This window comes from Euprymna scolopes, chromosome 17, assembly GCF_053919585.1.
Source record: "Euprymna scolopes isolate OS-2025 chromosome 17, ASM5391958v1, whole genome shotgun sequence".
NCBI lineage: Eukaryota > Metazoa > Mollusca > Cephalopoda > Sepiida > Sepiolidae > Euprymna > Euprymna scolopes.
Genome location: NC_136498.1, coordinates 120,575,429 through 120,593,820, shown reverse-complemented (window position 1 = coordinate 120,593,820; position 18,392 = coordinate 120,575,429). Strand labels below are relative to the sequence as shown.

General features: G+C 32.9%; 1 protein-coding gene across 7 annotated transcripts in view; it reads left to right on the top strand.

Annotated features, from left to right (window-relative positions):
* LOC145296942 (brefeldin A-inhibited guanine nucleotide-exchange protein 1-like) overlaps positions 1-18,392 on the top strand; it is a 259,000-nt gene that overhangs the window by 182,006 nt on the left and 58,602 nt on the right. For all 7 annotated transcript variants that reach the window (XM_080143154.1, XM_080143149.1, XM_080143148.1 and 4 more), the window contains 6 exons: positions 3,145-3,313; positions 4,751-4,985; positions 7,966-8,065; positions 9,575-9,697; positions 13,816-13,941; positions 17,168-17,357. In XM_080143154.1, the coding sequence (XP_079999280.1) occupies positions 3,145-3,313; positions 4,751-4,985; positions 7,966-8,065; positions 9,575-9,697; positions 13,816-13,941; positions 17,168-17,357 (943 nt within the window). The remainder of the gene's footprint in view (positions 1-3,144; positions 3,314-4,750; positions 4,986-7,965; positions 8,066-9,574; positions 9,698-13,815; positions 13,942-17,167; positions 17,358-18,392) is intronic.

Genomic DNA, 18,392 nt, shown 5'->3' with positions numbered 1-18,392 from the left:
GCACTTCAGTTTTCCTATGAAAAATAGCATGTTGCATGCAAACAGCCTGTAACAATACTGATTTATTTCCAGAATTTACGGTAGTAAATCTTTTGATGTTGGACATTACTTCAGATCAATGTGTGTTGTACAAAAATTATTGTCATGTCACTTTTTTGAGTAAAAACAATGCTTAAAACATAGCCACTGATACTGATGATAACTGTAATAAAAACACAAAAATTCAACATGGTACCCTGCTTTCTCCACAAAATTATGTAGGTATGGATAACACTTGGTTCATGCATAGATATATTATAAAATGGATGACAATACAGCTACATTCCAAATCCTAAAGTTTTATTCATTTTATTTTTAATTTCTTTGAACATGTCAAAAATTCCATATTTTTAACAGCAACTGTTTCGTTACTGAGTATATTCATCATAGACTTTTCAGGAAACAGTAATTTATTTACCTTAAATGAAAAAAAAAAAAAACGTAATTCATTAAGCAGAAGAAAAACATTGCGTGTTTATAGCCGAATGTCAATAATAAATTTAAAATTTATGCCAGTAAACTCTGATATTACCTTGAAAGGTGTGCGTGCATATATATATATATATATATCTTGCCAAGCAGGAGTTATTATTTTCCCATATGCATTTTTTTTTGACAAGGCAAGATGCCATGAAATTTCAGTTTTTGTTTTGTAATAATAGTCTATTGCAAATAATCTGGCACAACAACTAAAAAATGACTAATTAGTTTTATTTTAGTTTAAAACGGTCCAGCATTTTAAATCCAGCTAACATACTTTTATATATTAGATATTTGCATAAAATTTGGATGTTTTAGAAATGACCTCCATAAATCTGTGTTGAAGACCATTTTATGCAGAATTCAAATTAATACTGATGATAAAACAAAAAAAAAATCCATGAGGATTGTCATATTGGATGCCTCGTGGATAAAAATGTTGATTAAAACGGGTGATAGAATTATTTCAATATTCTGATTGAAAATTACTGATTCTATTCTAAATTCGTTATTCTAATATACCAAAGTTATGTTGAAAAAATTTCTTAACTATTTCTTTGTTAGTATTTTTTTATATATAATATTGCGCTGGAACAAAATCTACATAAAACATGTTCATTTTTTTTTGTATCTGCCTGATAAGTCATTTTATTAAAAAGAAACAAGGAATATTGGTAAACATTTTAATTAAAAAAAAAAAATCATAAATTAATGTTTATTTTCATTTTAAAGAAGCAAAGATTTCTTTGTAAATGCTGGACTATTTTCAAAAGGAGGAGAACCAAGATTATAATGTTTACATTTCTAAACATTTGTTTGAAAATAAATACAAATTTCTTTTAGTTAACTAAACATTAAGAAAAACGTTCGTTTTTGTCTGAAATTTTGTTTTCCAAACTTAAGGATATTGTACATAATATTTTATAAAGAATCACAATGGTATGTCAATTATAAGAAAAAAATAGAGAAATCTAGGAAAAAAAAAACCCCACTAAGATACAAATTTTATTTGACACATTTTAGGTTTAATTATATTTAAATTGGATAATTCTTTAGATTTGATTATGTTTTCAATTAAATAACAGAACCTTGCCTTTCATTTCTGTTATTGACAATTTCCTTTCTACAACTTTTTTTTCAAACAAAACTGCCACTAATTTATCAAAATGTTTTTTTTTTTAACAAATAAATAATTCAAACTGTACTATCTGATACTTTATCATTTCTGTCCTAAGAAGAAATCCTTCTAGCCTGTGGCAATTTAGAGTGCCCTGTTTTGAAGAGCAGGATTTCCCACGTTAAACCAACATTGTTTCTAACCAACCCTTCCCTTGTGGGGAGGTAATTAAAAAGAATCACACATAATTAATAACACCACCAACTATATCACCACACCTCTAAAATGAGATTTTACTTTTTAGATCATTGTGTAAATACCCTGAAAAAAAAAAAAAAATAAAATCAATTATTTTAGAAGTCAAAGTAATATGTGTGTGTATATATATATATATATATATATATATGAGATGCCTTCAATAAGTTTCTATGGAGACTCGAAAATTTAGTATGTTATTGCTATACATCTAATGAGATGACTGACAAATTTTTATGATTTTAGGTTCGAATGAACAGCTACAGCAGGAATTGGAATACGCCTTACTAAAGCCTGATTGTCACAGCAGGTGAATTTCAAAAATGCAATCTGAACGTGAAGACACTTTAGAAGAACGATATGCAATAAAATTCTGTTTTAAACTTGAAAATTGTCACAGAAACGTATGGTATGCTTCAGACTGCTTTTGGACCATCTTGCATGAATCAACATCAGTTTTTGAGTGACATAAGAGATTCAAGGAAGGCAGGAAGTCTGTGAGGGATGATGAGAGGTGTGGGAGGAGTAAAGAAGTCAGAACACCAGAATTGATTGACCAAATAAAGAATTTCATGAATAAGGACTGTCATGTGTCAATAGACACAATAAGTGCACAATTTGATGTCAGTGTGGGAACTGTACACACAATTATTCGCAAGAACTGAAGATGCGAAAGATTTACACAAATGTACCCATCGACAACTCCATCCTTGTCACAGATTATTTGACCATGATGAGCATCAAGACAGTTCCTCATCCTCCCTATAGTTCAGACCTGATTCCCTGTAACTTTTGGTTATTCCCTAAGCTCAAGGGAAACCTTAGAGTCTGTCGTTAATAACGCTTAACATTATCAAGCAACAGGAAGTCACGATCTCACAACAAGGCCAGCTGACGGACGTTTTTTTCTTTCTCAGGCAGTGCTCAACATGTAAGAATTTATTTCTTAAAAGGGCGGCAATAATTATAAATTACTTTTGGTCCCCACATTTTTTTTTGATTTGAAAATAATTTGATGATTTTCTTTGATTTAATTGGTCGTTTAAGGACATCATGCATGCTTCTAAATGTCTCGCATTCACGTTGTTATTGTTGTCGTCGTGATTATTAGTATGAGTAGTATTATTATTATCAGTATTAATATTATCAGTATTAATATTATCAGTATTAATATTATCAGTATTATTATTATCAGTATTATTATTATCAGTATTAATATTGTCAATTCAATGATATGACTTATTATTACACAGGTTCCAGCACTAATCGCATTTCGGATGATGGCCTGGATAATTGTGCAGATGGTTCTGAGCCTGGTGCTGGTGCTTTTGCACACATTCTGCAAAAAGATGCATTTCTGGTGTTCCGCAGCCTTTGTAAATTGTCCATGAAGCCGTTATCTGAAGGACCACCCGATCCAAAGTAAGTGAACCAATCAATTTGCTTGATACATGATTATTTCAATTTAAAATGTAAAAATAGTAGCATCCATTTTAAGATTAATGTAGAACTCTAACCTACAGTCTGTGCAGTATGAAAGTGAAGCATATTCAGTGAGGGTTGAGGATATGTGTTGCATGGAAATGACATGAGAATAATAGAATAGATGCATATAATGTTAGTGTTCAAGACAGGCTTAGGTCTCATATTATTTGGATTCTATCTCCTCTTGAGCGTTATTTGTACAACGTTTTGGTCGATGTAACCTCCAAGCTTCTTCAAGTGTATTTTGTTGAATTCAGGGAATCTTAGATCTAATGACAATTAAGGGAGATTAAATCTGGTGATGTGTGCAGAATACGATTTTTTTTTTTTTGTGTTTGGTTACATTAAAATAACGGATGAAAGTGCTTGAGTTAGATGTAGAACAGTTGAAGTATCACTGTTGGCAGGGCACATGGATGTGATGAGGATGAATTTTAGATTAAGAGAAACAAAGACCTGGTCAGTGATAGGTTAGTTTGGAAATCTCTACTATTATATAAAAGAAACTTTGTGTGTGTGTGTGTCTCCATTCCCTATGGACTCCAAAATGACTGGGCTGATTTTTATGAAATTTCGAACAAATGTGCTTTATGTATCTCGTAGTGTTCTAAGATAGGTTTTGTATCAGAATGTCTTCGATAAGTATTGATTATCAAAAAACTCTGATGAAAGAAGGAACAGGCGATTTTGGCCAACGTTAACACCTTACACAGCCTAAAATCACTTCTGCGTTTGAGAAGTTTTATTACTGCATAAGCAGTAAAACTCAGCGTATAAAATCAACAATAGGTTCTTTGATATGACAAGAGCGCGTTCGAAATGAATGTTTCTGTTTAGAGCACAATTGAAGCATAATTGACGTTTTCATTTTAAACTTTAATTCAAGCCGATGTTATATATAAAAATGATTTTATAAAATCCACAGTAGGTTCTCTACAGTGCATTGTAAACTACAATGTATTGTGGACTATCTTGGGTGGGGGCATATGAAACTTCTCGGTGCACCGCAATGGGTTCCCAACTAGAGCAGGCAATCAGTCGATTTGATTGAAAAGAAATGGGTGATTTCACAGATTTCAATGACTATAAAAATATGGGAGTGTGAAACCTTTGTTGATCATCATTTAATCCCGGGCAATGTTGGGACTTTCTGCTAGTCAGTTTCTAAAAGCTGTTTAACACATGCCAGCATGTAAAATGGCCAAATCTGATGATGAATGATTTAATATTGATGAATATTTTCTGTGTTTGTACAAATCTTAAATGATTCGTTCACATTCAGTCTTGAATATTTTGAGAAGGGCATTACGAGAAAGATATTTGAATGCCATTGTGTTTATCATAACGATACAGTACAAATGTGTTAACTTTCAGATCCCATGAGCTCCGTTCAAAGATCCTGTCACTCCAGCTGCTTCTCTCCATCCTCCAGAATGCGGGGCCCGTATTCAAGACCAATGAAATGTTCATCAATGCCATCAAACAGTATCTTTGCGTCGCCCTCTCTAAGAATGGCGTCAGTGCCGTCCCCGAAGTCTTTGAATTATCATTAGCCATTTTTCTAACATTGCTTTCACATTTCAAACAACATCTGAAAATGCAAATTGAGGTGAGTTCATTTTTTTTTTTTTTTTTAATATTTTAACACATTTTTTTTTTAATATTTTAACACATTTTTTTTTTAATATTTTAACACATTTTTTTTTTAATATTTTAACACATTTTTTTTTTAATATTTTAACACATTTTTTTTTTAATATTTTAACACATTTTTTTTTTAATATTTTAACACATTTTTTTTTTAATATTTTAACACATTTTTTTTTTAATATTTTAACACATTTTTTTTTAAATATTTTAACACATTTTTATTTATATTTTAACACATTTTTTTTATATTTTAACACATTTTTTTAAAATATTTTAACACATTCTTTGTTTAATATTTTAACACATTCTTTGTTTAATATTTTAACACATTCTTTGTTTAATATTTTAACATTTTTTTGTTTAATATTTTAACACATTTTTTTTTTTTTTAAAGCTTATTTATTTTAAACATAAATAAAAAAACATTAATTTCCAAAAATTAAACTCTTCATTAAAAAGTAAAAAAAATTCAATTATAAATGTTTTCACTTTGTTTTCTAATTCATTTAATAAAGAAAATTTAGGTGAGACAATTTTACATCTTTTTAAACATTTAAAGAAATTTTTACAAAAAATGAAATATTGTGAATCTTAAAAAATGGAGATGGATTTGAGTCATTGTTTTAAATTTATATAATTTTTGAAATAATATGAAACTAATTGTTTGAAATTATTTATAATTATGATTTCAATTTGTGTGGGGATGTTGAAATGATTGAATGGTAACTAATATATCTAATAAAAGAAAACAAAACATTTTAATTGATCATATACTAACAAGGCTACCTGATGTCATCTGGGGGAGGGGTTTAATTTTCATAATGAATGAAAGAAAAGTTAAATGATTTAAATGTTTAAATCCATTTTGGGACAAAATCAGTAAAAATATTTGTGCCTTGACTGAAATTGAACTCTCAACCTCAGCACTCATCTATTGAACCACTGAAGTAGATTTTATTTATTTATTTATTTATTTTAAATCTTAGTCTTTTTTTTCCTATTTTCCTTCTGTTCTGCTTTTTTTTTTCTTTGATTTAAAAATTTTTTTATTACATATATATATATATATATTAATTTCGTTTATAAATATTACTATCTTTTATTTATTTATTTTTACCTTTTAGATTTATCTCTTTTTGAATTCGTAAAAGCTATGAAAGTAATGTTTTTTGCAATGTTAAAGGTTTCTAATAACTTGAATGGCACATTCTATCACACACATATCACACAGGATTAGTGAATCTATTGACAATGACTTCGTTTCTAGAGCAAAAGCTCTTAACATTAGCTTTTGATAGAGTATACCTATTTACAATGCCTCCCCATGGGACAGAGTTAGACACCAGGGTCGTTTTTTAACATGGAGAAAAGGTACAAAAATAAAAATTGTCTCAGTCGTGAAGGATTTCTTCTCCACTGAAAGAGAATGAGAAATAGAAGTGCCGCATCAGGTCTACTTCGCATGATCGCCAGTTATGGAATAGCTGACAGTGTCCTCTCAATTATTAAATCCTTTCTCTCTGATAGGCTTATTAGAGTAGTCATTGATGGTCAGAAATCAGAAACTCATAGTATTAATGCTGATGTCCCTTAAGATTCCATCCTGGACTCAACTCTTTCCCTGATCTTCATCAATGATCTCCCAAATCACATTCTTAGATTATTTGTAGACATTTATGCAGACGATACCACAATCTATGGTAACACTTTAAAGGCCAGCAATGACCAAGATCTTTCTAATTCTCTCTCTTCTAATTTTGAGAACGTGGTGTATTGGGAGAAAAAGTGGCTGGTTAATTTTAATGCATCGAAAATTAAGCTTCTCTCCTTTCATCATAATCGCTCTGACCTCCATCACACCTCAATTGAAATGGATGGCTCTCATTTTGGGGAAGCTCCATATCTTAACAAACTTCTGAGCCTGACCTTAACTCCTGATCTGAAATGGAATACCTACATCAAATCTGTTGTCAAGATTGCTGGAAAAATGGTTGGATCTCTCTACTGCTCCAGAAAATATCTCCCTGCTGATGCAATCCTCTTTCTGTATAAGACCCAGGTATGCCCTAAAATGGAGTACTGTTGCCACATCTGGGTCTTGATGCGTCCTACCCAGCCTTGATAGTTCCAAACTGGCCTAGAAACCCAGTATGAGATGTCCTTTTCTCTTCCCTGATCTTATGTAGTCTCTTTCCCACAGAAAAGTCGTTGTGAGCCTCTCTCTGCTCTATCATTTATTTTCATGGCAAGTGCTCATCTTAGCTTCAATTTATTGTCCCCTCCTTACCAAACTTCCACAAAAAACACTCGACTAGTTACAACCACTGTATACGATTTCCCACACTCTCTATCTGTGCCTAAATCTAAATGCAGATTCCATGAACAAAGCTTCTTTCCCAGAACTGCTCGCCTGTGGAACACTGTTCCACTGGCCGGCTTCCTGGTTGAATATAACATGGTAGCTTTCAAATCCAATGTAAACAAATTCTTGTTTAGCTGTCCCCATTAATAATCAAATTCTACCCTATTTATATCATTAACAATTACTACACTACAAACATTCATTAACCCTTATCCTCGAGTGGTCTTCAGGCCTTAATAATTGGTGACTCCTAAATAAAATAAAAAAAGTAATAAACCCTTTCATATTTCTAAGTGAACAATGCAATAGGTAGGTACAAGTTGGTTAATTGGTTTGTAATGTAAACGGGGAATGACCTGGCTGTACTCGTACTATAGTCGTTCTCCTCTAAGCTAGTATCGTTATTGTTGATATGCTACTCAGGATAATTCATTGTATAAGGAAGGAGGGTCGTCAGTAATGTTGCTACAACAATTATAATCACGTATGAGACAAACCAGAAACGAAAATATGTAAAATCAAATGAACAGATTAAATTGCTGCATTGTAAAATTCTCGTCTTTTTTTTTCCTTCTAGGTTTTTTTCAAAGAAATTTTTCTCTACATTTTGGAGACGACGAGCAGCTCCTTTGAGCACAAATGGATGGTGATTCAAGCCCTAACGAGGATCTGTGCAGGTAAGATGTTTCCTTTCTTTGTTAATCGATTATTATACTAAATGTGAGTCAATAAACATTTCTGCTCGATGGGAAATCAAATTCCATGTTTAATGGAAGATAACTCTTTTATACCTTGACATTTAAACTATTTGATTTTCTGAATGGTGTTATTGAGAGTGCTGGAAATGGGTAATTAGCTGATAGAACCTTAGTTTTTTGAGGCGTTGCTGATCATACTAAGGTGTTCACAGTGGTATTGACATTATTCAATGCCTGCTGGATATTAGTGTATGGTTCACTGAAGATGACATTGTTTATATAGTCAAGGTCGGTAATGGAACAATCACATCCAACTTGTACTCCAAAAAATTCACCTTATCCTGATGAAGAATCTTGTCAATAATGTAGTTGTATAAGATAGGAGAAATAATGCAGTCTTAGCATGCACATTGAAAAATTTCTGTTCATAAGACTTTTGAGTGTGTAAGTAATAGGTCTTCAGCAGAAATTTGAGAGGAAACCAATCATAATTTATATCCCAAAGATTTTTGCAATCAACAGTCAACATGAATAATAAAAACAACAGAATCTAAGAAAAAAAAACCCTGAAAGACTCCTACTTACTAATTCATTACAAAGAAACCAAATTCCAAGAAAAAATCTATTCAATCTAAAAAAAAAAAACTTATTCAATCTAAAAAAACTTATTCAATCTAAAAAAACTTATTCAATCTAAAAAACTTATTCAATCTAAAAAAAACTTATTCAATCTAAAAAAACTTATTCAATCTAAAAGAAAAACTTATACAATCTAAAAAAAAACTCATTCAATCTAAAAAAAAATTATTCAATCTAAAAAAAAATTATTCAATCTAAAAAAAAAATTATTCAATCTAAAAAAACACTTTATTCAGTCTAAAAAAAACTTATTCAATCTAAAAAAAAACTCCTCTGAAAAAAATATTATTCAATCTAAAAAACATTCATTTCTACAAAAAAAATCCATGTTTATTTCATATTCAAATCACATTCATTTGAAAGCTTTGTGTTTGATCGTCAGTCAATATTTGTCATGTAAATATTTAAACCCGAGTGAAAATATATATATTTTTTTTAACAGGATTAAATTTTTTGTCCCATTTAAACTGTGCTGATATTGGATTGTATTTTAGATTTTTGTTTTGGTAAATTTTATTAACACTTGAATGTTAAAAATCTGATTTTCTTTTATTTCTTGAAGTTTTGTTACCAAATTGTGTTATGACTAGGGCTAGGACAACAGTATATTCTTTTCATTGTTTTGACTCTCGAGTGTGTATCCATTGATATCTTATATGCTTTTATATAGAGTGATGTGGTTCTCGGTTGATTAACTGAAAAGAATATGCTGTTGTCATAGCCCTAGTTATGACATATCTTTTCACAGTTTTTATATATATATATATGCTTATGTGTGCGCCGATTTTCTAGACTTTCCTCCTTTGATGAGTTCTAAAATTTCTCACTATTTTTATTTCCTTTTTTCAGATGCACAGTGTGTAGTTGATATCTATTTAAATTATGACTGTGACCTTGCATTAGCCAACCTCTTCGAACGACTCATCAATGATCTCTCGAAAATTGCACAGGGACGGCAAGCTCTTGAACTTGGTAAATTTTACGGTTGCTTTTTTCACATTTTTGTTCTAATATCTTGTCAACAAATGATTTTATAATTTAATGCAATTGCAATCATGCATGCAAAAATGATTCTCACTTTGATATAGCGATGGGATGCTATGATGGTGCAGAGGTCTGTGAATTAACAGGAATATGTACCGTTATATATGAAGTAAAGCTAGTGGAATTGTGATTCTGTTAAATATTTATAGATGTCTGCCATCAACAAATCCAGAAAACTTAATTTAAAAAAAAAAATTTTTTTTTTAAATTAAGTTTAAATTTAGATTTTTTAAATTAAGTTTAAATTTAGTAAAAAAAAAAAAAAAAAAAAAAAAAAAAAATTTTTTTTTTTTTTTACTAAAATGTGATATCCATAGAAAATAAACCTTTGACCCCCAAGATATACCCGATCAACTGAAAGATAGTGTTAGGCATCCGTCTATAATTTATTATTATAGCAAAATTAGAAGTTTAGATTAATGATTTTACTGGACAGCCTCATCGTTCTTTAGCAAAGATTGTTTTAAAATTATTAAAATTGTTTTGGGGATCACTTGCATCATCGACCTGAAAACGACATTTTGTAGATAATAAAATTGTATTTGTGTTGAGATTATTGAACTAGCAAGTTTCTTTGTTTTGAATCGTTGTCGTCATCATCGTGTCCAGTTTAGCATTTATTTTGCACAGTGTGTTGGATATCTATTGACTTTTAAACTAACCTATCTCTGGCCAGATATTTATTAATCCTTCTTTTTCTCAAATCCACTCATATCATTTCCTTCTATGTCCTTGGCCTTTCCCTGTCAACTGATCCTGCTACCCCAACTGTTCTACATCTACAAATGCAAGAACTTTCATCTATTCTTTCAATGTGATCAAACCAACAAAGTCTCCTGTTCTGCATATATTTCCTTTTGACGTTACCAGATCTAAGCTGTTCTTTGACTCTTGTTGCACATCCATTATATAATTCAACCCATATCCTCAACCCTCTTTGGAATTCAAATATCATTTGAACATTTGTTTTCTTTTTCAAATTATATTTCTTTGCTACATTCTCAGATGAAAATAGTTATTCATAGATTTTCTTTTAATTTTTAATTTAACAACATGGGTTTATATTTAACTTTTCCGATGTATCCGCAAATAAAGTCACTTTTGTATCGTTGTCGGCATACGTTAATTGATCGGGAACATTTCTGTTGTAGATGTTGACGCATTGCCTACTTGATGGTTATGTGATTGTAGATGATGCCCTACTTCGCATCAAAACCACGTTCTGCTACTTGTCCGACATCTTAAATGCTAGTAGTGGCTGCAAACACACCATCACCGTTTGCTGTTGTGTTGCTTTAGAAAGTTCCTGAAAGCAATTAGCAACCCTTACATTTGGACACATTTTCTACACAGTTTTTGGCAAAGTTTTTTTTCAACTTGTTTGCTCTGCCATCTTACCCGGCAACGAGATATGACTGCCAAACTCTTCTGGTCTGCATAATATTTATGCCATGGTCAAGTTGCTATATGTCTGCAAACGAGAATTAAAGATGCCATTGATTGTATATGTCGTCGTGTCGTCGCTTATCATCTTCGTCAGATGTAGCTGGCTTCCTCTGGAGTGCGAACTGAATTTCGAACCATCCTAGATTTGACATTCCTATGCCAGCTCACAGGAAATGACTAACCACTCGTGATTCTAGCGATAGAGACCAACTACTTGTGAGCCTGATAGTACTGCCAGGTCGTCTTTGATTAATGTCACCTAGATCTTCAGCTGCCCACCGACACATTGGTGCCAGGCAGGCAGAAAGGGAGGAGAGAACTTTATGAACGAGCTCTCCCTTTGGTCGATGGATACATCATTGAAGAAGGATCGATGGTAGGAGGTGTAGGTTTAGTCTTTGGCAGAGAATAGAAATTGGAATGCTGCGAAGACACGAATCAAATTCAGCTAGAGAATGTGGATTCCTTGGCTGATTAGGCCGACAACGACTAGATGATTGGATGGCGAATAGGAACAGAGGAGTCCACATTCTTCCATTTCAACCATGCGCTTTTTGTGATCACGACAGGAAATATGAATGGACGCATCTATCAAGTAATAGGGAGAACCACTCCTCTGTGTCTATGAGAGCTTCAGATTTGCACAAACTGGAAATCTTCAACATTGATTGTGATTTATTAGAAATTTGGTATGGATGAAATTATGGATGCATTATGCACTCAACGTCACAGGTATTTGGCAATTTGCAAAATGTGCATGTCTTGCATCAACTCCATAATGCGTTTAGATATTCCAGGCACTAGAGGGTGTTGTAGATAGTTAAAGATATAATTAGAATGTATAAGAAACTATATGTGTATGCGACTTGACTGATATCAATTCTTTTGGAGATCTTATTGAAAACAAGCATAAGATGTTGAGTATTGCTCAGTCTGGGGTTGCGGACAATTGTAGCATTCTAAATCCAAAAACTGGACAATTAAGATTGGAATCAAAATTGTCTGTTTTGGACATATTTAGTAATGCTGGAATATGACGCAACCATTTTTGAGGTATGAGTACATACTCGATGTGGTTGTAAATTAAGACAAAACTCTTATTGGTGTAACATTCAAAGTGGTTGAATGTTCTCTGACAGCTCTACTTAGTATGGTTTTAAACCCAAGATTTTTGGTCCCCCTCGACAAAAGGAGGGTGAACCTGTAAATTTACCCCTGTCTGTTCGCACTTTTCTCAATAATTAAGCCTTGGAATTTTTTTGAAATTTTGCACAAACATTAAATACGATATGAGTAAAAAAAATAGTAACAGAACAGGTTTTCCGGGAAAACTTGGGTTGCCCTCCCCCCTCCTCCAGGGATGCCTTTCAGGTTAAAATGGCTAAAATTGACACTTTTGTGTTTATTAAAAAAATTGATCTCTTGAATTTTTATAAAACTTTCTGAAAAATTGTAACTAACTGATTTCTGTATAATTTTGTTTGTCTATACTTCGCGATAAGTTTAGGGTGTGACCCAGGGGCTCTTTTAGGTCTAATAAAAAACTCCCCATTTTTGGGACTATTTTACCATATTTGTTCAAGGTTTTCTGTGTATGTCTATTTAGCTGTTTACTTAACATACGTTAAGGCCTAAAACTGCACCATTTGTTCATTTTCATCAGGATTTGACGTTCCCTGGGGACTTTTGGGGCAAAATGGGGGGGGGGGACGCTGAACTTGGTCATTTTGTTCACTGTGCACTCACCGGGGTACCATGCATGCTTCACTTGTTTTGATAGGCAATCAACAATTAGACAATGGTAAAGGAATAAAGTTACTTCGCTTTTGTTTTTACGAATGGTGCACCATCATTGTTACGACTATGCAATTAATTTTCTATTTCGGGGTACTTGTACAGTTTAATCAAGACATTCAAAAATGCAAATATTGTAAAAAGGTTATATTGTGCATATCCGTTTTGGACTGAAGGTCTCCGAAAAAAATTTAATTTAATTTGATCGAGTATTTTTTTGTTTTTTACAGCGGAAAAACACGTTCTTATGAGAGCGCGTTGAAGTCAGCCATTATGGAATTTGTTGAAGATGCCATGGGGAGATAACTCAATGTAAAGCGCCGACACTCCCTCCCCATCTTTATTACTAGCTTTTCTTCCTAAAAATCGAACCTTTTGCTCGGTATCATAGCAAATTGATTTTTCGCTGTAAAAAAAAACCAAAAAAACTACTTGATGAAATTAAGTGAAAATTTTTTTCGAAGAACTTCGTTCCATAATGGATACGTGCAAAATAACCTTTTTTTGATATTTTTATTTTTTAATGTCTTGATTAAACTGTACAAGTACCTCTATTTCTATTCATTCATTTTATCTAACCATGCAAACATTTGTGTATAGTTATGCAACGTTGTATTTCTTATTTAGAATTCAGTTTTTCTAGTTGCTTTCGTTGTTAACCTTTGTGTATTATGTCTTTCCTTTAATGTTCTGACAGCATTTCTAATGTATGCCAATAAATTGTATATAAATGTAAATATACTATCAAACATTCAAATTGTTTATTTTGTATTAATTTAATGTGTGTTCTTTCCGGACATTTTCAGGAGCAACGTCCAATCAAGAGAAGAGCATGAGAATCAAAGGTCTCGAATGTCTCGTGTCCATCCTCCGTTGTATGGTGGAATGGAGTAAAGACCTCTACATCAACCCACACACACAATCAAATCTGGGTGGGTACAATTTTGTCTTTTTTTTTTTTTTTTTTTTTTTTTTTTTAATATCTTAACCATTAAAATCTATGCAAATTACTTTATTACATATGAAAATATGAAAATAACTTGATTACATGGCTTTTGTCTTGGGGAGGCTCCATGTTTTGATAAGCTTCTGGGCTTCACCTTTACTCCTGATCTGAAATGGAACACGTACTTCAAATCCGTTGGAAAAATGGTGGGATCTCTCTATTGATCCAGTAGGTATCTACTTGCTGATGCAATTCTCTACCTATATAAGAACTAGGTACAAGAATGGAGTATTGTTTCCGCATCTAGGCAGAAGCTGCTAGAAAGATCTTCTCCTGCCTTGACAGAGTTCAAAATAGACTTTGTAACCTAGTGGGGGATGCCTTTTCTCTTCCTTGCAACCTCTTTCTCACAGAAGAGACGCTGCGAGCCTGTCTCTGCTTTATCGTTAATGTCATGGCAAGTACTCATCTGAGCTCCAATCTATGGTTCCCCCCTTCGCCAAACATTCACGAGAAACACTTGTCTAGCTGAAAACACTATCAATAATTTCACCCACTCTTTATCTGTGCCTAAACCTAAATGTAAATTCCATGAACAAAGCTTCTTTCTTAGAACTGCACGTCTGTGGAACTCTCTTCCGTTTATCTGCTTTCCAGCTGACTACAATATGGTTGTCTTCAAGTCCAGCATAAACAAATTCTTGATAAGCCTCAAGTAATCCAATTTACCAAATTTACACTTATAACGATTACTATATTGGCTCTTTGACTACTGTACACTCTTTAACTCTTGTCCTTGAGTGGCCTCTGGGCCTTTATAAGTGGTGATTCCTTTGTAAGAAAAAAAAGTACGAACATATGAAAATAACTTGTAAATCAGATAGATTGTCGATTTTGTTGTGATGACAAACCTGAATATTAGGGGCCTCCAAAATCGATAGTTATGGTCAGGGATCTCCACGTTATGGTCTGCAGATCAGATCCAGTTTGCGAAAGTCTTTAATCTGGTCTGCAGAGCTCTTATGGAAAACATAACAAATTTAAAAAGATGTGAGTATTATACTGAAGTTAAACTGCGGTATTCACCATTAGCAGGCTGAACCGGCTTCCTCTGAAGTCAAATTCACAAGTGGTCACCAGTCACATGTATATTCGTGTCCAGAGAAATTTTGGCATTAGGTTTTTGAAGTTCTTACAGGAATGTCAACATCTTCCTACATACAGCACCTGGTATTTCCGAATGATCACCTATATGATACTAGCCATGTTTAATATTGCTTAACTTTGGTGATCTAACAAGAACTGGTTTGTCAACATGATTACGTTGTATATATATAGTGAAATTGGTTGAAACATTTAAAGTGTATATATGTATATAGTGTGTGTGTGTGTGTGTGTGTGTATATATATACATATATATATATAGCTGGCTATAAGTCATGCTGAGCCTTCAGTTTAGAAGCCCATCCCCACAACTTAATATTCAAAGGGACTAGACAGTCATTGCCACTACATTCCCCTGATCTGATATTCCCCTTGACCAAGGATCGCCAAAGTTTTCGAAGAGGGGAGAGCATAGTATCAGTGAAGTGTATGGTAGTTTTTCTTTTTGTTCAGAAAATGATTAAAAGAATGAGGTTTGGGAGAACCGGTTTCACTAATGAGCAAAACTGCATAAAACATGTCCAGGTCATTTTTTATTATTTTTTTGGCCCACGTAGCTCTAAAAAGTTGATACTATGCTCCTCCCTCTTCCAAAACTTTGGCAATCCTTGGTCAAGGGGAATATCAGATCAGGTGAATGTAGTGGTCAATTACTGTCTAGTCCCTTTGTATATTAAGTTGGGGGGATGGGCTTCTAAACTGAAGGCTCAGCAAGACTTATAGCCAGATATATATATATATATATATATATATATACAAACACACTATATACATATATACACTTTAAATGTTTCAACCAATTTCACTATGTATATACGACGTAATCATGTTGACAAACCAGTTCTTGTTAGATCACCAAAGTTAAGCAACATTAAACCTGGCTAGTATCATATAGGTGATCATTCGGAAATACCAGGTGCTGTATGTAGGAAGATGTTGACATTCCTGTAAGAACTTCAAAAACCTAATGCCAAAATTTCTCTGGACAAGACTATACATGTGACTGGTGACCACTTGTGAATTTGACTTCAGAGGAAGCCGGTTCAGCCTGCTAATGGTGAATACTGCAGTTTAACTTCAGTATAATACTCACATAAGTTTGTTTTTATCTGTTTTCCTTAACAAGAAGGTACAAAAGTTATTAATACTTGACAAAGCTAATAAAATCTTTTTTTGAAACCATGATAATAAAATTCTGAAACGTCATGTTTTGGTACATTTAATTCACTAAATATATTTTTAAGGAAATATAATTTTCTCTTACCTTTATAATTTTTGAAGAACTCTTTAAGGTAGGAGTTCGGATTGATCACATTTAAGCAGGTGATCACTTTGAATCTTTTTTAGACAGGAATAATCAATCTATATATATATATATATATATATATAAAAGTGAACGTCTGTGTCTGTGTACATTTCTTTACTCAATAACTGTCAATTTTCAGTCTACAGACTCGAAATTTGATATACAGGGTATTGAGATTTGGGAAAATCTTTGTAATCCGTTTTCAGACAGAAATTTGGCTTTTATGGGGTCAAAGTTTGGCGATTTGACCTTTGAGAACTCTACCAAACTCCTCCGCCAATTTTGGGTCTAAAAACACTTGAAATTTTAGATACAGGTTCCTTTAGATGTTAAGGGGTCAAAGTTAAAAAAATTGACCGTTTTTTTTTTTTTTTTTTTTTTTTTTTTGCTCAACATACACCTCCAAACACCCAGGCAACGCCGGGCTTAAATGCTAGTCTTATATATAAAAACTAAAAAAAAAAAAAAAATGAACTACTTTGTTCTATTTGTAACAAGCTAGATAAGTGCACCGTGATGACTGGTTCACAAATAAATCATCAGAATCTAATTGATATAAGGGAGATCACTCTGTTAAAACTAAAATCAAAATTTGTTTTTAAAAATGTTTAGTTTCATGGCATTTACAGTGAACTTTTACCCATTTTTGAGTACGTGTACGTTTGCTTTGCAGTAAATTTCCTGTTTTGTACATCATTTTGTTCACCTCTTGTTCTAATATACGTTAATTCTTTCTTTCAAGGTGCCGATAACAAACCTTTGAGCCACGAGACGGATAACGACTCTGGTAAAGGTACCATGACCAGTTACGGTAGCGTGAATTCTCTCAACTCTAACAGTAGCTCCTTGACCACCAGTTTGCCTAACGACAATCCCGAGCAATTTGAAGCTTATAAACAACAAAAAGAAATTAAGGAGAACGGTATTGAAATGTAAGTGAATCTTGTCAACCATTCTTGTGATTAGATGAGCACACATCTTCCAATGCCCGAGAATTTTTCTCTTCTCCCTATATCCTCTATTTGTTCTCTTCAAACTCGTATTGCTTTGAAATAATTTCAAGTAAGCAACAAATGTTTGCATAAAAATAAAACTAGTTATATGTTAATAAGTTTTAAAAAATACAGAGAAAACAAATCACTTATTTTCTATAAGTAATAAGTTTTTCTAACGTCCTTTTATTTGAAGTTTTTTTTTCTTGTGAGTGTGACACCACGTGACTCCATTGATAAGTCGCTGACCCCAAACATTGTGTCTGTCGTGACTTTCTCTATCTTTCATCGATCTAGTTCTGGTAATGTTGTTGTCTTGTTCACACTGACAACCGTCAATGGAGAGCGCACTGTGTGCGTCCCTATCAACCCTCAACACGCTAGTCCACATGTACGTTATGCCGAGGCCATGTTAGTCACTTGCTGTCAGTTCCATCTCTCCACCTCCCTCAGGAATCTCCGAACGATCAACTGCCATCGGCCGTATCCAAAATCCAACTGTACTCTCAACTCTGTTTTAATGTCTCAACTTAAATCTGTCAAAAAAAAAATTACTGACTGTCCAGCTTTATTGTTCCTCTGACGCCCAGCGACCTTCTCCCCCAAATTTCTACTGTCCTATTGTTCTCTACCTACCCCGATCATTACGTCATTCATCACACCCAAATTTAAATCTACCCTTTGTCTATTTTAAAAAAATATTTCTGCGTTTATTTTATTTCGTACTTTATTTGTTTTCCTACTTCCTTAACAGCCATAAGCCTACCATCTCTCTCTCTCTCTCTCTCTCTCTATATATATATATATATATATATATATATATAGAGAGAGAGAGAGAGAGAAAGATATCTATAAATATAAAAGTGAAAATGTGTGTGTATGTTTGTGTGTCCACTAAAAATTTTCGACAGACAGAACAAAAATTGACAAACTTGGTATCATATTGAAGCTCCATCCTTCGCCTGAAAAATATCG